At 47.2% G+C, this 20444-nt stretch overlaps 1 protein-coding gene across 11 annotated transcripts in view; it reads left to right on the top strand.

The window, feature by feature from the left end:
- Positions 1 to 20444, top strand: part of LOC106656697 (afadin) — a 71551-nt gene that overhangs the window by 38467 nt on the left and 12640 nt on the right. For 10 of the 11 annotated variants that reach the window (XM_023463278.1, XM_023463281.1, XM_023463279.1 and 7 more), the window contains exons 5-7: positions 1025 to 1308; positions 2163 to 2289; positions 18716 to 19179. In XM_023463278.1, coding sequence (XP_023319046.1) covers positions 1025 to 1308; positions 2163 to 2289; positions 18716 to 19179 — 875 coding nt within the window. Of the gene's footprint in view, positions 1 to 1024; positions 1309 to 2162; positions 2290 to 7322; positions 8908 to 18715; positions 19180 to 20444 lie in introns of those variants that run through there. The other variant, XM_023463282.1, reaches the window with a different exon arrangement.

Below are 20444 nucleotides of genomic sequence, written 5' to 3'. Positions count from 1 at the left end.
TATTTTTTCTTCTTCGTTTTTTTTTTATTTTCGTCACGCCTGTTATAATGTCCGTAATAACACCGGCATCGACTCGCTTCATATTGTTAATTTACTCGTACACGTATAAACATACGCGCGACATATACAGAGAGAGAGAGAGAGAGAGAGAGAGAGCGCGGAAACGTGTATACACGTATATAGGCAGGCGTGTGGCTTTTTTGCCCAGTTCGTTTCCGCAAAAGCTTTTCCTCGGTGTAGTAGCAGTTTACCTCGGAGCTACTACACACACGTGTATTCGTGCGTGCCGTATTCCCCGAGCAAAGAGTAATAATAAAACGTTTCCTTTTTTCCCCCCTCCTACCTCTCTGCTCCGCTCTGCTATATGGTCCCGCGCGTTTATACACGCACGACTGACAGATTTCCTTTTTACTTTTTATTTCTAAAGCTTCGGCGGTGTACACGTATCGCGCGCGCACGCAGCCGAGCTTTTTTCCTATCCCCGCCCGCCCGAGCCCGCCTATACCGTCATATCTTAAATTTTTGTCCACCCCACCCTGCCGCTTTCGTTTCTACGTACCTTTTGCTCGCTGAAAATCAAAGCGTCAAAAGCGATCCGTGTGTACATTTATATATAAAAATATGCGGGAGAGTCAAAAGAAGACGAAGAACGAAAAAAACTGGCACATCAAAGTGACGTGGTGGCAGTGTGCAGAGAAGCTCGGGCAATATGGAGCATAGTTCGGGTAAACTATTTGCCTTCGCGACAGTACCGATAGCTCCCGTGTATATCTTTAGGCTCGCCTCGGAAAAGCTCCCCGAGTAGTAACTTGGCCGACCGTCCGTCTCTCTGTCTCTCTTTCGCTCTCCGATGCAGCAGCAGCAGCAATTAACACGCGTGTCTAAGCGCCTTTGCGGCCCCCAAAGTATATATGACGATCGGCTCCGAGGAAAACCAATAACTGTCTACTACTAGGCTGCTCCTATATATTATATACGTTACTAACTCTGGTCCCTTTTCTCTGTCACATATATATATACGCAGAGCTTCCAGAGACGAGTTTCACGCGCAGCATATCGAATCCCGAGGCGGTCATGAGGCGCCGCAGACAGCAGAAACTCGAGCGCAAGCTGCAGCAGTTCCGCAGCAAGGACGGCGGCCCGGACACGGGCGGCACGCTCAAGATTTACGGCGAGGCACTTTGCAAGGACGTGCCCTACAAGACGCTCCTATTGAGCATCCGTGACTCGGCCGCGCAGGTCGTCAGGGAGATGCTGACCAAGTACGGATTGGAAAAAGTCGATCCGCAGCAGTACTGCTTGATTCAGGTACGTGTAATTCTTAGCTCGACCACTACCTATACATAGATATATATTATATGGGTCAAAGCCCCCCCCCTTCATGACCGAGCTTGCAATTTCACTTCTCGGGATCTGTCAATTGAAATTAAGCGCTCGACCGATTCCTGAGAACGATCTCTAGCGAGCTAGGGATACGAGCTCGTGCGCGCGCGGCTAATGCAATCGAGCAGCGCGGTATTAATCAGACGTTTCGATCGCCGAGACCATACCCGATCGACAGTCGATGATTTTTAATAGACGACGACGACGAAAAAAAGGGAAAAATTCACGCTCGCTCGAGCGGACTTTGTGCGGGCGCGCGCCAAAGATACGCGCGATACATATCAAGCTCGGGCTCGGAAAAGCTTGCTATACCTACCATCGGATAGCAGCAGCAGCAGCGGTGGTAGTGGCAGGCTATTTTGCCGTGTCGGTAACGATGGATTCCGGCGCATATGCACAATCGATTTTTCGACGCGACGACTTTCGACGCGCGCGGACTCCCAACGACTTTGTGTGTAAACAAAAGAGAGAAAGAGAGGCAGACCATTGTTTGGCGCTTTTTCGAGCCTCGGATCGACGCAAATTGTTCTCTCGAGCTTGATTTCACTCCGACGGGAGCTTATGCATGTACAGAAAATTATTATCGCGCATGCACACATAGTACCGAGTGAAAACTAGGCTGAATTTGCTCTCTCGAGCTGCCGCCTATACATACGTTGGCTCGGGGCCAAGCAGAACCAGCCGCCTTCAGAGGAAACTTGGTTATTAACGCGCCTCCTTCACGCTCGTTCCACGAGAATTACATGCATTATTTGTGTTTTTTTTTTTTTGACGCGCAGGTAAACGGAGATGGCAACAGCAACGGCACGAGCGCCGGAAACAACAACACGGCCACGAATCAGGAGTACATTTTGGACGACGACGAGTGTCCTCTGGCCATTCTCATGAACAATCCGTCCACCAGAGGTGAGTGTCGCGCGTTATTACTATTATTACTTTCGCGTTTGTTTACGCGTCGGGTCGCGCGCGTATGCGTGCCTGTGTGAGAGAGAGAAAAGCGTAACTTTCTCGCGCGCGTGAATTGCGTAACGGCCCACAGCTCGACTATATATCCAAAGAGATAATCTCTCTTTTGCTAGTTGCAAAATTGCGTAATCGAAACTGCGCGGCAATTCCCTTTCATGTAGCGCGCGCGTGTCCGCTGTACAGCTCGTCCCCGGGAGTGTATATAGCGCGAGCTTAGAAAAATAATAAGCCTCGATTAAATTGAAGCCAGTGTACAGCGTCGGAGCAGCAGCAGCAGCGGCTCTCTCTATGTGCGCGGCGCATCGAGTGAATCAATTAAAGGATGACAAAGAGCTCGCGCGCTGCTAGACGTCGCCGCCGTTACTGCTGTATATAGCACAGCTAGTGCTAGCTCTCTTGATGAGAAAACAGGACCGATGCACATGCATATTCTATGCTGTATACATATATATTCCTGCAGCTTCCTTTGACCGCCGGCCACAAACGTTTATGCTCCGCTGTATAACAGACGAAGCGCGAGATTATATTTCGCGTTCGCGGCCTTGAGCCGCTGAAAGGTGAGTCATGATTAAAGGATTGTTCGCGCGCGCCCGCGAAAATGCCGCCTTCGCGCGCACCACTAGTACTACTGCTATATAGCCCGCAGAGTATGTATAGGAGCTTCGTTGTCGATTATTAATTTTGCGCGATGAAGGCGCTCTTTCGACTTGTTAACTTTCTCGATAATGCCCGAGCAGGCCGATATTAATTAACCATATTTATGTGGAAGTTATTAAATCGAATTTCCACTTGATTTCGTGGGAAAGCCGTATACCTTTTATTTTACAGCCGTCGATCCGTAATTCTTATATTCATAGAATGCCCGTTAGACGCAGGAGAATATAAAGTTTCTCGGTTTTTTGCTTTGTACTTCGTTGGAAAAATCCTCCTCCTTCTCCTCTTTTTTTTTCAATTTTTATTTTTTATTTTATGTTTGACTTTTCTTGAAAGATGTACAGTAATTTTTTTTTTTTACGAAACTTTGGCGAAAAAAATGTTTTAATTACCCTAGCAGTTATAACCATAAAATTTCACTCGTCCGTCGTCCCCCCCTTACACCGCGCTTTACACTCTTTTTTCTCTCTCGTTCGCTCTTTTTGTCAAGTGGTCCTTCAATTTATACGACTTTCTGTCGCGAGCATTTATAACTTACACACTTTTCTGGCCCCCCCCAACCCCCTGTAATTTTTTTTTTTGCTCGTCACTATATACATTTATACAGTTTTCTTTCGGTTCGAGTGTTCGTCGTCTCTCGCTCGAGTTAGTTTTTTATAAAAAAATTATTATAAAATAAAAAGTCGAACGCATTTTTTTTAATGGCAACGCGCTTGGCGCTCGCTCATTTCTATCGTAATAAATCGCTTCGCTCGCTCGAAACTTTCAGTCTTACAGCTCGACTTTTTTTTCGCCTTCCTTTTTTTTTCCAACAACTCGTCCACGGGAGCACAGAGGGGTGTGAGGGGGTGTATTCTTATACCTGCCACCCCCTTCCCTTTTCCGTTTTTTTTCCTGAACCGCGCGCGGGTTGCACTGCACCGAGTTAAAACGTATTCCAGAATGATTTAATTAAAGCAAAAAGGTATATGCGTGCGCTCACTGACAAGAGAAAGAAAAATAATTCGAGCCTGAGCGTTGGAAAAATAAAAAAAAACCGAAAGAGACAGAGGGAAAAGAAGAAAGCCCGCCAGTACCATCACAGGCGCTTAATTTTCACCTGTATAATGTACATAGTCGACATTTTCCAAGCTGCGCACACACACCTGGCAAAAGTTCGCTGAACTTTTAATGATATATTCTCGTTATCGCACGACGACGAGCCGCTCGACTAGTAGTACCTGTGTGTGTGTATGTGTGTATACGCGTTTGTGGGGCTGTGCGCGGCATTACAAGCTGGCTTCATTCCTCCGCATTTCGACATTCTCGGGAGCTGATAGAGGGTCGAGTTCCGTACTCCAGTGCAGCAGTGTTAGCTGTAAGAGCAAGAGATAGAGAAGAGAGAGAGAGAGAGCGCCGATACATAGCCGAGCGCGCTTAGAATTCAACCTCGCGAAACTATTCATCCGAGAGCTGCAGTAGCAGCAGCTCGGTAGCAGTACTCGAATAATCTTCGCTTTCAGTCGGCGTGCGTACATGTCAAACACGGGTCCGGCTCAAATTTATATATCTAACGCGCACCTATATAGCTCGAGGACTCTCTTTGAAACTTTGCGAGTGACACGTTATATACGCGTTATATGTATCGTTAGATATTTCTCTTCGTGCAGCCACTTAATTTTCTTCTGCTTTGGCAGCTCTCCTCCTCCTCTTCCTTCACGGCCGTCTCTCCGTCTATATAGCCCATATCTTCGCGTCGGAAATCTGTCTGCATTTTCGAGTGCTCTACTCTGTCTGTGTGTGTACGTATGCGTGTGTTTACGTCGACCCTCGCTCGCAGCTCGACTAACCCCATTTATATTTTTATAATGGCTCGCTCGTACATCTCTTTATTTCTCTTTGCCTCCGCTCGCTCGCGGTCGGAATAATCCTGCCGAGGAGGATGAGGAGGAGAAAAAGAACCAAGTAAAGAGAGGAATAGTTTGAAAATGGAAATTTTCCGTATGTTGAGTTAGCGGAAGATGAAGCTTGCACACTGCAGCCAGCAGCCAGAGACGGAGGAAGCAAAGGCTTTCACCCTGATGAGCTATTCTTTACTTGATTTTTTTGTCCGTGTCGCGATAGACGAGTGCAAGAGAGAGAGAAAAAGAAAAAGTGAGGGAAAGAGTACATGTCATCGCAGCGATAACAGCTCGGTGTGGTGGCAGTGCCCAAAGTAGCGCCGAGTTTTTTTTTCTTTATATTAGTAGTACTACTACCACCACTACTACTACTAGTCAACGTCGTTCGTGCTGCAATTTTGCGAACTGATTTCTTCTCGTCAGAGAGTGAGCGAGGAAAAGCTCGGGTTGAGTCGAGTGTATTTTTTGACACTAACGAAGCGACGTCCGATTCCCTCCTCCTATTAATTTGACGAAGACGAGGGAGAAAAAAAAACAACTTGGCGTGGAAGCGAAGACCGAAGAAATATTATATATTTTAATATTCCTCAACTATAAAAGTATATATCATAGTATAGGTGCGCATTAAAGCGCGGTGCAGTCGCACACGCATCCGGCCAACGGAAATCAATGGCTCACTCGCTTATTCTCCCTCTCTCTGCGCTCGCATATAATTCACTGATTCAGCTTCCGATCGAATGTGTAAACTTGTGCGCTCGTGTGCCGAGGCTACATGCTGTACACAAAAGCGCGTTACAACGTTTACAGATATATATATGTAGAGGCAGAGGCTGATGCTATATATGCACCACCTCATAGAGAATATACCATTTGCCACGTGCGGGAGCAGCAGCAGCAGCAGCAGCCACTTGTGTCGAACTTTACGCTACACTAACACGGCGCCTGGCGCGTGTTATTGTTAAAGTGAAGGAGCCTACACACATGCATCGATACACACAAGTTAGTGCTTAACACATTTACACCGTACACACACAGCCTACCTACAGCGTATATCTATATACACGCGGAGCGTATATACGGACAATGAGAGGCAGAAACAAAAGGTGTTGCGAATCCGAGGCTCGAGCTGAATTATGCACTCCAACGAGCGACGAATTAAAAAGTCGAGTCGGACAAGTGGAAGGAAATATACATCGACGTTTGACATATGCACACACACACACACACGGCTGATTAAAAAGTCTACTACGCTACTAGCGGTCGCTGCAAAGTTTGACGACCCTTTTTCTACTTTCTTTATTCTTCTTCTTTCTTTCTTTCTTTCCTTTTTTTATTCCGCTCCGCATTATTATCCGTATCCGAGGCGTGTGTGGAAGAAATGTACTACTACTCTTTTTCGTTTACGATACACACAGAGAGCGAGTGTGTCGCCTACCATGCTACGGCATGTATAGCGCGCGACAAAAAAGACGCTTTATGCTCGGGCTTCGGTTTGTGTTTTTTAATAGTCCCTCTCTCTTGGGCTCGTCCTTGTTTGCTAGCGCAAACTCGGGCGAAGAAAGCGCTGAATGCAAAAAAGCTCGGTAACTGTCCTCTTTTGTGTACGCGACCTCTCTATCTCTTGCCTTTTTTTTTCTTACTCGTTCGTTTTATTATTTATAGAGATTCGCGAGAGAGAAGAGAGACCGTCTTATTCAGCGCGCAGATATGAAAGATCGCGTGGCGTAGGTAGATGCTGAAAAACGAATGACGCGTGCGGTGCTACACGTGCTAATGCGTGTCTATTTTCGGATCTCTTAGCTGAGATTCATTAATCGAAACACGATCCGTAATCTCGATCCGTGCATCCGTACCAAAAATTTTCCCTTCCAGCTCGAAAAATCTCGAAAGACGCGCGGCAAAAAAAAAAAAACATTCGATTTAGCGGCGCAGTCAATCGATATATCGCTTTTCAAATCCCCAAATGCCACTCTTGGGTAAGAATTACGATCTGCACTCGAATTCTCCGCGTTACGACAGACATTCTCTCTCTCTCTCTTTCTCTCCCTCGCAGACGCTCTTCTACTCTCTATCTCGTCTATATACAATGCCACTATTGGCTGCTCTTTAAGCTCTCTTTTGCTACATGCTCGCATCGTCGTCGTCGTCGTCGTAGTCGTCGGAGGGTTGCACTTGCACGAGCACGAGCAGATACAGTGTCGGTGGTGTGGGTGAGGAGGAGTAGTGCTTCGAGCCAGAGCACAAGAGTCGGACACTGCGCAGTAGTAGCGAGGAGAGAGAGAGTGAGAGAGGAGGAAAATATTTTGAGGCGCTGGTGGTGGTGGCGGCGGCGGTGGTAGTGGTGGTGGTGGCTTCTACCGTCTATATATACCAGCCCACCCTCTCTCTTCGCTATTGCGGCATCGACAATAACGCGCATAGTCGGCAAACGCACGTCGACGGGGTACGTCCATCTGCCTAACCCCCCTGTGTTGCTGCTGCTGCTGCTGCTGCATACTACTGCTGCGTCGTTTGTTTTTCTTCGAAAACTCGTCGTGCGCGTCCCGTGCGCGAGAGACTTTATCGACTTATTTATTATTATCAACGAGTTTTCAAACAAATAAGATTAGAGTAAATAAAGTTCCTTCGATAGAATTATGTATTGAAAGAAAGAACAAGAAGATACATATTAAATCAAGAGGACGAGGAGGGCATAAGCAGAGAGACAGAGTGGAAGGAGTTGGAGGTGACCTTTGTGTATGTATACACACATTGACGAGAGCTTTAAATCACTGGTTGAAGAGACAGATGCATACATGTGTGTCGCGCATCAGGTGTGGGTGTAGTATGCACATACGTACTATATAGATCTCGCTCGTGTGTATAGTGCGCGCCTCGCGGAGCACGGCCTCTTTGCAGCACAGTACTGCTACTACGTGCACGTACGTACGTACGTACGTACGTACATTCGACGACGACGAAAAAAAAAAAAGGGGTCGATCGAGTTTGCCGTCGTCAAAGTGCCCATATTATATCGCCTCGACGAGGCCATTCTCGGACACGATTTCTTTTGCCAGCATTGACGAATATTATCATACAATTGCAATAATCGCTCCAACATCGAATCGAAGCATCGACGCAGCCAGTAGCCAGACCAGTGCTGAGCTCCAACAGGTACATTACAATTCTCCAGCACGCAGCTGCTGCTGCTGCTGCTACTGCTATTGGGTGCATCAGCACTAGTCGAGTTTCAGGCGGTAGAGGAATCAGATCGATCGCTACAGATTCGCAGCGACAGGCGCCTCGTGTCGTCGTCGTCGTCGTCGTCGTCCGTGCGTACGAGTGTGTGTCGCACGATTCAACCCCATTATTATTATTATACACAGTTTATATTACAATTACAATAGTATACAGATATATATACCGAAGTGGACCAATCGCAACGAATACATCATTATTATATATTCACGGTGAGCGTGAGTGGACCAAACGGGAAACAAATAGACTATTACCAATTATCGCAACGCAGTGTTCCTTCCTTTAATGGCTACTACTAATTATTCCACGGCTACTAAGTATTCGTAACTCGCAAGAAATATACACCCAGTACCAACGAGACGAGCAACGGCATAATTACACCGACTGAAAAAGGAGACTCTTTTAATCTTATGTGCACACGTATCAAAGTGGACCAACGTCGAAGATTATTTTCTTGCGCGCACACACCGACGAGAGACCCGCCGTATAGAAAAACACAAACGACCAACGAAAAAAAAAAAAGGAAGATAAATAAGAGACACAGATGCCATTACAAGCGCAGTGATATATACTTTCGCCTAAAGTGGAAGTAAGCCGATACGTTATATATACATATATAGCGACTTTGGGCAGCAGCAGCAAGAGTAACGCAGCGGCAGTGCACAACGGCAACGAAAAAGCAACAGGGAGAGAAGAAGAGGAAAAAGTAAATAAAACAACGACCCAAAGACACGCGCATACAGAAGCGTCGATCCAGGCTCAACCATGATGGACTGGGGGATAAGAAGTAAGAGGATACATAGTTGTTGATGTTACGATACTCATCATCATCATGCATCGTCGTCATCATTTTTTCGCTTTCATCGTGTCGCATTTCGATGTATATACTGTAAACGATATCGCATGAAACGCAAATAACAAAAAAAAAACTGAAAAAAAGAGAAAAAAAAATATCGAAGAGAAAATTAAAAACCTAAAAAAAAAAACGCTCATTTTTGTCTGTATGTAGTCGCGGTACACGCCGCCGACAGCGTAATGTATACATATACGTGCTCAGGTTTTAACTATTATATTATGCAAATAGTGTCGTATCATGCAAAGCTGTTGACCTACATAATCACGATTGTTATACATACGACACAATATACACACATACACATACACAGCCAGACCTTTTTCGTTATTTATCCATCCCTATTGATTTTTACTCCGGCTCAACTCAACAAATATAACAAAATCAACGCGGCTTGCTTTTCTGCCTCGTCGCCTATTATACACAGGCATCTATCGGCGATAATGAGTTCTCTCCCCCACCCACCAATTTCTTTGTACCAAAGGGGGGGGGGGCGCGAGGGAAAGAGTGAGATATCGGCGCTTAAGTAGTCGACTACCCGCTCTCTCTCTCTCACCCTCCTAACTTTAAAATCGAATCAAGCGAGCTCCTTTGCATCTCAAGGATTTTAATTCTCATTAGAGATCAAATTTTCAAACAAGAGCTGCCTTATCTGTCTTCGGAATTGCCGGTCTTGCCCAATGAGGCAATTTAAAATTCACCTTTCCATTTCCTTCGGTCCATCTAACAAAAAGGGATAAAAGTTCTCTCTCTCTCTCTTCCCTTTCGGACGGTTCGAGTGTATAAATTGCCACGCGCGCGGAATAATATACGTGGATATAATGGACATGTATTGCGCCGCACAGCTAATTACTTCAATTACGCACTCGCCCCCTGCGTGCATGTGTCTACCGCACACGAGCTTCTTTTATCATTATTACAGTGTATGACTTTTTTTCTCTCTCTCTCTACTCTATTTCCTGGAAAAATAGGGTTATCACAAGGACACGCCGCATAAGCTGTGCGCGATAACGCATGTACACGCTGAAACGCGTCCACGTGGCAAATTTTCATCGTTATTATCGTGCCTTAATGAAAATACATACGTGCACGCCTGCGTATTCTCTTGTTTTTTTTTACTTTTTTTTCATAAAAGTCCATCGTGTTGCCCGTCCATTGAGTACGGGGCTATTTTCTTCGCTCGCATTATAATCGTTGACTATATACGCGACGAGGAAGTCAGTGAGGCAAAAAGGAGAAAGAAAGAGAGAGAGGGTTTAACATCCTGCCATTAGAGACGTCGCTGCACCGGAACTGAAAGCCCCTGGCCCCCTTTTTTGCATGTCACACGTCGAGACACGTATAATGCTGTGCATCGTGCTCCATCGCGGAGGAGATACCATAAAACATCGATAAACTGCGCGCGATATGCATTATGGATGCAGCGACGTTTCTTCTCTTTTTTGTTTTTTTTTTCTCGTCGTCGTCGTTGTTGTTGTTGTTGTTGTTGTTGCACCGCGTGTTAAAAAATACGTGTATTATTTACGCCCGCGGCTCTCGAGACTCAAAATGTAACACACGCTATTTTGCGCTTCTTCAAATGGTATTATTGCGGTTGTACAGCAGCGCGGGGGGCGTCTGGCGAACGCACACCTACACGAAAATAAGAAAAGTTTTTCCTACTCCTTTTCCGTCTCGCGGTGGTAGCTGCTAAACTTTGTTTTTTTTTCCTCTATATCTCTCTGTGTTTCTCTCTCACGAGAAAGAAAACTTTCTTCTCACCGCAAGTATCTCTCAGTTGGGTCTGGCCGAGCCCGATCTAGGTCACGTTCACGTATAAACTTTTTGCTCTCTCGTACCTGTGTTACTACACGTATACACGAGTGCGTATATACCTCGGCGACAATCAGCGTCGTTGTCGACGACGACAAAATGTGTATATAAGCGCATTTTGTGTCGTTCTCGCTCAAGGTCGCTGCTCGGCGTTGGTGCTCGCTCGAGGCAATAAGAGAGAGAAAAAGAACGAAATGTGTTCCCTGGAACGACGTGTAAGTACATAAATCGCTGAGTAGCTCCGCGCGCGCATTACAACCACGACGACGACGACTACGACGATGATGAACGATACGCGAGCCCAGCTTTTTTAAACGTTTATCGATAATCGCCGCATACCACCTCCCCCCCCGCGGTGTGCAACATTATGTCACACGCGCGCGTTCCCGAGTCTAGGCCCGTGCCCGCATGTGCTAGTTGCATAAGAGCGCTTCAACCTTGTTACTGTATACACACACACACACACACATGTATAGGTGTATACATTTGGGGCCATTATGTCAATCGACTGTAAGAGCTTTCCTGTTTTTTTTTTGCACTCGCCTTTTTTTGCTCGCTCGTCTGCAGTTGCGCGATTATACGTTTACACGCGAGCGCGCGGATAGATAATGGTTACGAGAGAGAGAGAGAGAGAGTGCGTGTAATGTAGATCCCGCGACTCGAGAGCTTTCGCGAAAGCTCGCGTGTCCCAGTCATCGATGTAATAATATCGTGATCGTTGCTCGCTCGCGAGTTTCGAATTTAATCGTAACCGATATCGTGCATTATCTAGGCTGCTCTTATTTATTTATTATTATTTTTTTTTTTTTTCATTAATAAAAGCTCGCGAGTCATCGAGCTTGAAAAATCAATGATCCGACCCGACGACGGCGTAAACTTACGGTATGAATTTTTATAGCTGCTCGCTCGAAGCAACCATACGTAATATCGAAACATACGCGTAATGGAACAATTGATAACCGCAAATATGTAGGCATTACGTGCGTTTATAGGCGCGTCTTTGTGAGAACAGACGTATCGAGTTACCGGCGTGCGTTTGCGTATATCACACGGGAACAGAGGAAAATTCATTGCATCAGTCGCGAGGCGAAATTCATACGTCAATAGTTTTTTTTTTTTTTACGCCCTCGACGCTCGAATCGCAATTTTCTTCTAAAACAATATCGCATGTGTACGAGCAAAGAAAAAGACGACGCAGTTGACGCGCGTGCCATATACACGCGCCAATAGGACGACGAAGCTATAACAGTTTTCCTCGACTCGCTGTGTATATATATTCTTCTCTTAAACGCGCGAAGCTCTTTTTACTCTCCATCTCTCGCCCCTCTTCAACTCGTAACACACTCTCGTGTCTCGAAAGCTCAGTTACGTGTATACGTACACCCACTCGAGTTTGTTTTCGCCGGGGCTGCTCTCGTGCGCTGCACTCTTCCCCACCCTCCCTCTTTCTCGTTGGCTCTCGCGCATCTTTGTTAAAATTCGGCAATGGTAGCGCGCGCGAGTGTGTAATAGTGCAGCAGCTTAGCTGCTATACTACACGTACTCTGCAGGATATAGCTCTGGTGCTGTACGCGATGCTCGCTCGAGAGGAAACGATGATAAATGCGAGACTCGCTCGCTTCCTCTCTGCTCCGTGTGCACTCTCTATATACATGCTATGTCGCGTGCCTGTATACACACCTAGTCGAGCAGTCGACTTATCGAGTTTTCGTTTTGCCCTTTTTTTTGCTGCTGCTTCGTCTTTCCAAACACGCCGACGTTAAGTTTGTCGAACTGGAAGGACTCTTTCTCTGCGCGAGCGGCATTAGCAGCAGCATCCCACGCCAAAGAAATTAATCGGGTAAGATTCTTACGGGGGTAGAAGTTTTGCGTCGCTCAGTTAATGAACTTGGCCCGCGGTCAGAGGCGCGCACACAGAGAAATAAAAGGCAGTCAAAGCACACCGAAAAGCTCCCAAACGCGAGTGTGTGTGTGTGTATATTTCTCACACACACACACACACACTGGTACTCTGCTCATGCTGCCGTGTATAATACACTTTGTGGAAGGAGTATACGGTCAAAGCACACCAATACATCATAGTGATGTCGGGCGCCTGCGCTATAGATACTGGATATATTGTATCCCCCGTGTGCACCACGTGTTTCGACTCTCTCTCTCTCTCTCCCTTACTTTCTGTGCCTATATAACTATACACAATGGCAGCAGCGCGTCTATATCGCTCGTCGCAAATATGCGCGCCTCTCTCGATACTCTACGCTTATACAGGCAGCAGCAGCACACACATGTAGCTCTATATATCGATTCTCGGTCGGTCGGTCGGTCGGTCGGTCGGCACACTACTAGTTGTACTTGGCTTTGCTTTTCAATCGTCCGCATATATAACGTCATGCTTAGTTTTCACCGAGCCACCGAACGGACGGCGCCTCATCACTATACTTATAAGCTCGCGCGGCTTGCGCTCCGTTTCCGCGTTATACTTATAAACTGTACACACTTTATCTATCGTTCTCAACGGATTGCAAGCACAAAAAAGACGGCAAAAACGATGACGGGTGTGCGTTGACTCGTCTTCTTCATTGTATTACGCATTATACCGATGATCGATCGAGACGTTGAGGCGCTCGATGCTCCGCGACGACCCTCGTGCGTCGCGACCATGATCTTTCCGTCGAAATGGACACAGTGAAAATCGCCGTCCTCTGCGTCTCTCGGACCTCGTGTCGTCTCAAGGATCAGCGGATCAGCGTAGCAGCAGTAGTCATGATCGGCCTGTGGTCGTTCAAACCCCGTCGAGCTGGCAAAGCGGAGATTATGCTCGGTGAGTGCGCAGACAATTGCGCGTTAATGCCCTCTTCCTGCTGCTCTTCTGGCTGCCATGTACCTCCTCCCGTTGCAACGAATAATTTTTCTCGCGTACGCACCTTCTATAAAAAAAATAACACGCGCTGGAAACTTACCGGCCGCCGCTGCTGCTGCTGCTGATGTTGCACGGGGGCCATGGGAAAAAATGTGTAACTTGTTTATTTTTATCGCACGCGCGAGCGACTTGCTGTATCATTACAAGAAAATGTACCTCTGCAGACACACGTAGTACACACACGCATACACACACACACGTGCACTTGTGTTATAATATACAGCATACGTCTAAGTACGCGCAGCATTACGGCAGCAGTCGATTGATTGATGCGATGATGGTGGCTGCAGTATTACTTTATGCATTATGAAACGAGGTCTATCTCCTTTTTTTTCTCCTTTCCTTTTATATACACGTACACACATGTGTATCTATTTTTTTTTTACTCCTCGCTGTTTTTTTTTTTCATTACATTCTCAAACACATAGAGTTACATAGAAGTACGTTTACGTGTACTTACAAGGTCGCGTTGCTACTGCTGCTGCCAGTCGTTCCTCGGCACGCTAAATACTTTTTAATTATAGACACTTGCAATTCTCCCTCTGTCCTGGCATCGGCATGTGTGTGCGCGCATAACATATATATTTCTCTCGCTTTCCATTAGCTCGACGCGTTATTTCTCCTATTTCTCGATACACGCGAGAGTCGCGAAGCAAAAAAAGAAAAAAAAAACAATTACGTTCGACAAAACAACATTTGTGAATCGTCTCGCGTCGATTTATACGTATACGCGTAAACGAATTCGCACGCACGCAAATAGAAAGGGAGAAAGATGGAAGAATAGCGACGCAAACGACGACAAATCGATCTGACGCGAGTATTATATATTTATGGATTTTTCACGCGTGTCTCTCTCTCTCTTTCATTCGATTTTATGTGCACAGGCGTGTAGTCGCATACACACAGAAGGCAGATAGGCGGACACGTTTCGAAGGTATACTGCATTAATACGTATACGAAGGGTATATATAATATATACGACACATTCACACACATATGCGCGCACTCGAGAGCTTATATATTTCAAGCCGCCGAGCGTGCTCATGCATGATCACATGCGTACCGTAGGTATAAAGCGCGTCTATCTAGAGCCCGAACTTTCTCTCACCTGTGCTGCGCAAAACTTTCGCTTGAACTTTGCCGATGCGTTTGACAATGTCACTCTCTCTCTCATGAACTCGCTCCCAATGCATATAAAAGTGTAACAGCTATATACATATAAATAACGTGTGCGCTACGAGCCAATGCATGGAGGAGGGCAAAATAAACCGAGCTCACTTGGGAATGAATTATTTCGCGCGCGCGTGCCCTCCTCCCCTCCCCCTCCACTCAACGACGGTGCGCTCGCGGGCTCTCGTGACCGAGGATGGTCCATTGTCACGACGAGGAGGTATGCGACGTCGAAGCACCGACCGAAAAATAAAAGGAGGAAAAAAAAACTAAATGAAAAAAAAAGGGGGAAAAAAAACAAAAGCTCGTGTCCGAATGCATGATATATATTGCCAGGTGAAAAGCCATTCGGAGCTTCAAATTGAATATTTAATCGTTCGGTTTACTGCCCGCCTCGTTATGTTCTTTATTACATTTTCGAGCCTCGCTAAATCCGCCTTTTGTTATAATCCACTCGGCATACGAATTTTTCTTTCTCTTTACTCGCTGCTGTTGTTTTTTTTCTCGTTTGTTTCCATCGCGAGCGTTTCTCCCCGCCTCCAGCCCCGTATCAACGCGCATTAAAAAGGGCAGCGCGTGCAGCGCACACATATATGTACTACAACACACAATCGTAAGGTTCATACGTCGTTTATTTCGATACGTAGACGCTCTCTCGCTCGTGTAAGAGTCCAAAGTTTCCCCGCCGCTGCTGCTGCTCGGCTCTAGAGAGCCCGAGAAATAAAAGGATAGAAATTGATGGAATAAAACTTGTATAGCGAGCGAGAGGAAGAGACTCGAGAGAGGCACGCGCCGAGAGCCGGTGGAGTCTATCGTATTATATATATATACGGGGCTGTTTGCCGCGGGATATACGTGCTCGGAGTCGATAAAAAATCCCAGTAGCATTTTGTGTTTTTTCCTTCGGCATCGTGGTATTAACGCGTGTAACGAATACGGCACTGCTGCTGCGCGGAGCTATATGCTTTTATCCTCGCGTACTATTTACCGAGGTCGTTCGCAGCCGAGGAAAGTTTAATCAATTTTGCAGATTTTATTGCGCAATGTATCATTATATAGCCATCGCGAGAATTCAATGTTTGATATCGAATAGGCGCGTCAATTGCTTCTCCCTGACGCGCGCGAGTATATGTTATGTGTCTGTATATATACTTCGTTTACCCCAGAGACGACTGAGCAGCCCCGGCCGCGACTGTATACGAATAAGCTTTAAGCTTTGGCTAAAATGTAGGTCGCGCGACTGCGACGACGACGAGACAGACGCGCGATCATATAATGTGTATGAAACATTTAACATCTCATTATGCAGGCGTATGCAGTCGCGCACATTGCTCTGATTATAATTAATAATCAGCCGCCGCCACCGCCGCTACCGCCGTCGCCGCTGCTAATGCAAATGCGTTTAGCTTTTGTTTATTCGATATCATCCGCTCGTCGCCGCGCATGCATCGCCCGCATATATACATACATAGATGAATGCACGGGGCCAAGAGTCTAATGAAATGCCTCCCGACACGCGCGTAACTCCCTCGAGCGAATCGCTATATACCAGCATACATTATATTGTGTAACACACAAAGCCTCGAGGGCTGATTTTCGTCAAGGATTCGAGGAAATTTCTTTGCTTCTCTTTTTTTCTTTTTTTTGTTTTATTCATCATTTTCACGATTGGCTTGCAGCTCTTCAAAGAGTCAAGAGAGATGGACGGAGAGAACAGAGAGATATCCGGATTAATTAGCTTTTTTTTGCAAGCATATATTTGCGTTTAATCTAACGGCGCGAGAGCGAGCCACGTCGAGGATACATTATATATATACGTCGTTTTTGCGCTCTTCTCATCCGGCGAAACAATCGATGCGCAAAACCTTGATCCATTCCCAAAATAGAATCAATCGGGCAGCCCTTTTGTGCCGTTAGCGCATCAGTAGCAGCAGCAGCAGCAGCAGCAACACTACATCCCACTCGCGTTCGCGCATCGCTTATATCGATGTTTGAATAACTCAATCGCGTAATCGGCCCACCGAAACACAATACACATAGGCCACCACCCCACCCCACCTACTCACTGTCTGTCTCGCGCACGAACGAGTACACTCGCACTGTGCTCTTCCGAACTGTCTGTGTGTGTGTGTGTGTAAAAAAAACAAACGATTACTCGCCGACATTGTTTAAAAACAGAGAGAGGGAGATAAAAAAAAAAAAAAGCTGATCGTGTTTGTACAGGCCGCGCGTTGGAGTCGATGGTCGTGATGGTGGTGGTAGGTAGCTGCCTGCCAGGCTGCCAGGCTGCGGTGGCCGCTGATCGTGATGCAGTTCGAAGCTTTTCCTTTGATCGCTGGCGCGAAACATGTTTGCCTCTCCTCCTCCTCCTCACCCCCGTGTGTGCTTTCGATAGAGGCAACGCGGGCGCGAGCTTTCAGCAAATATGACCGGGACGCGCGCGTGGCTTGGCTTTGATTAATACACACACGCACGCACACACACAGAGACTCGCATAATATTTTCCTTGAGAGTCAGAGCAGCAGCATTTACTGTACATAAATGTATTTATAGCGTTGGATTCATCATATTTTTGTGTGCGATTCGCAATATTGCCCAGTCGAGTGGAGCTGTTGGATCTCGTGGCTTGTTTCACGATGCACAGCAGCTGCTGCTGCTGCTGCCAGAGCCACGCGAAAAACTTATCAATCAAAATCGCACGTAGGTGTATATAGAAAAAACGACGGAGGGAGGATGAAAAACGCAGGCATATCGGAAGCCGCGTAGTTATACATATAGTACATTATTATATAGCTGGGAAAAATCCATCGGATTTCGAAAACGAATACGAAATTAGTCGGGGGCAGGTAGCTAGCATATATACGCGAGTGTAGTTTACGCGCGGTGCAACTTATGCCCGCGAGGAGCAGCAGCAGGGGGAGAGATACCCATACGAGCACAGGTAGCAGCAGTACAGTGGCGGGCGCGGGCGGGCAAGGGAGACGCGTGAGAAACCGGCGCTTCGCCGTCACGCTACTTTGCTTTAGAGAGACCTCTAGGCTCGCACGTAATACACACACGTGCAGCAGCAGCAGCGCTCTTTGTTCTTTCCACCTGTACGCGCGCTCGTATATGCGTGCGAGTACGTTTTACTTCCCCTCTTTTATCGCGGCTATGTATATATATGCGCCTGGAGTAGTACCCGAGGAGCTGCTGCCGCTGTATACATATATCGTATACACATGCTGTAGAGTGCGGGTGGAGGAACGTCCGAAGCGTACATATCGCCTGGACGTGTACGTATGCAGCTCGCGACGCGCGGGCTCCTCTTCTCTTTCTTTCTTCTTTCTTTCTTTCTGCGCACTCACACACGCATAGACACATGCAGTACTTATGAGTTTTTCGAGCAAGAGAGAGAGAGTGAGAGAGAGAGAGATGTGTTACGAGTTTCGTACTTTGGAGTTTCATTAAGTAGGAATAGTCCGATCGTGGCCGCTGTTACGCAAGCACATTATTATCGCTCCTTCGCTCGCGCATACCTTCCTCCTATCGTCCATTCCATATACCGAGTCATGATTTCGAGATGACCAGTAGTACACGAGTATACGCGTATATCCTATATACACTGGTTGTGCTCTCGGTGCGCCTCCGTGCATACATATCGACTGCTGAATAACGCATAATATGCCGTGTACGTAGCGATAGCCTATGTGCGCTGCTACGCGTTGCGAAAGTGCCACCTCGATGAGTGTGTATATACGCGTGTAATTCGCGAGTTATTTTTCTCACACGCTTAGGCGTGGCTGCACTTCCAACTACTACTACCGATGCTAATGTCATTGTTGTTGTTGTTGTTCGCAGGATCCATAATGTTTCACGTGCGCCGCCGACCGGCCGACTACGTGCCCCGCAAGCGCAAGAAAAAGCCCCAGGGCGGCAAGTGGGGCGACGGCGTGGACGGCGGCCACCATCACGCGCACCACCAGCACGGCGGCCACCACCAGCACCCGGGCATGGGTGGCCGAGGTGGCTACGAGGACGAGCGACTGCCCTTCCTGCAGGAGATCAATCCGGACGGCACGGACATACCGAACGGGGCCGGCATGCGCCACCGACTGCAGCCCAACGTGACGGAGGTCGGCAGCGAGCGGCCCATAGGGCCCCAGGGCGTCACCGCGCAGTCCATGACGCTGAGCGGGCCCACCGTGATGCCGCGGCACTGCGTGATCGCCTTCACCGAGAACATCGTCACGCTCACGCCCTGCTCCAGGGACGCCCACACCTACGTCAACAATCAGAGGATACACCAGACGACGATCCTTCAGGTTTGTCGTATACGCTATTTTTCTATTTCCCTCTTTTCCTTCTGTTCTTCGCTCGAGACTCGTTTGGGAAGATCTCTGTGCCGATTCTATCGCGTTTCAGCATCAGATATATCCATGACTTTTTCGCGTTTAGGCGAGCCTAACGTTCTGCTATAACATCAAGACTAAAAGCCAGAGCGAGAGAGATAGTCGCTTATAATTAAACCTCTTTCTCTCGCTCTTGGCTTCGTACGCAGCTCGCTCGCGAACCTTCGCAGCCAAGCGAGAGAGATACAGAGGAAGAAGGAAAGGGGAGTAAATACATGCTCGGTTTGAATTTAAATTCACTTATCGCTCGGCTTCTGCACACATATATACAGAGAGAGAGTAAACTATAGCGCCGCCGCCGCGTGCGTGGAAAACACAATGGGAGAGTCTCCAACTCTCTCGCCTATAAATCGTTATGGTCTAGTAAAACCGCAACTTGCCTAACGATTAATACCTCGCGCTTTATACGTATATATACGGTCTAATACGGTGTGTGCCTGCGAATACAGGCCATTGGGAAATTTTGTCCGATCGATTTTCGCGTCACTACAACGTGTGTGTGTATACACCATTTATAAACATAATAGCCCCGCAGGCCGTATATATACAGCGATTATGATAAGGAACCTCGCGCTGACGTATAACCAGGCTGACGACAGGCCATTGAGTCGGAGATAAAAGCTCGCGCGCGCGTGTACGCGAGATCGATTCGCGAGATCGACGGGTCCGCCGAAACGAACCATAGTAGACTGGCCGCGTCGGGCGTACGATTGATTAATTATGTCGGGGGAATCAAAGAAAAAGGAGCTACAAAAGCCTCCGCGAATATAATTCATCCGTACTACGTTTACGTATATATACATAGTGTATAAGGGGGATGCCGCCGACGAACAAATTGATACACGACCCGGCAGCAGTTAGAATATCGCATGCATATAACGCCCCGCCGCTTATGCGCTATATAGGAGCAGCAGCAGCAGCAGCAGTAGTAGTCTATGCTGTAACGAAACTTTGTTAGAGCGATGAATTCAACTGTAAATTTTACGCGCGCGCGTCGTCCTCCCCCCCCGCACACGTATACTACGCGCTTATATACTACTACTGCGTTGGCTCGGGTGCCGGAAAAGCTGGAGCTGCGGAGCTGCGGAGGAGGAGGGATTCGCTCTCGATTGAAATTCGTCGGCTGGTTTGGTATATACGCGCGCGGATTAAAGCTATCTCTCGCTCTCTTGTGCTGC

The sequence above is a fragment of the Trichogramma pretiosum genome, unplaced genomic scaffold, assembly GCF_000599845.2.
Source record: "Trichogramma pretiosum strain Unisexual culture from Peru unplaced genomic scaffold, Tpre_2.0 scaffold41, whole genome shotgun sequence".
In the NCBI taxonomy this organism is placed as follows: Eukaryota; Metazoa; Arthropoda; class Insecta; order Hymenoptera; family Trichogrammatidae; genus Trichogramma; species Trichogramma pretiosum.
The sequence above is the reverse complement of the archived record's forward strand: the minus strand, read 5'-3'. Positions and strand labels throughout refer to the sequence as shown.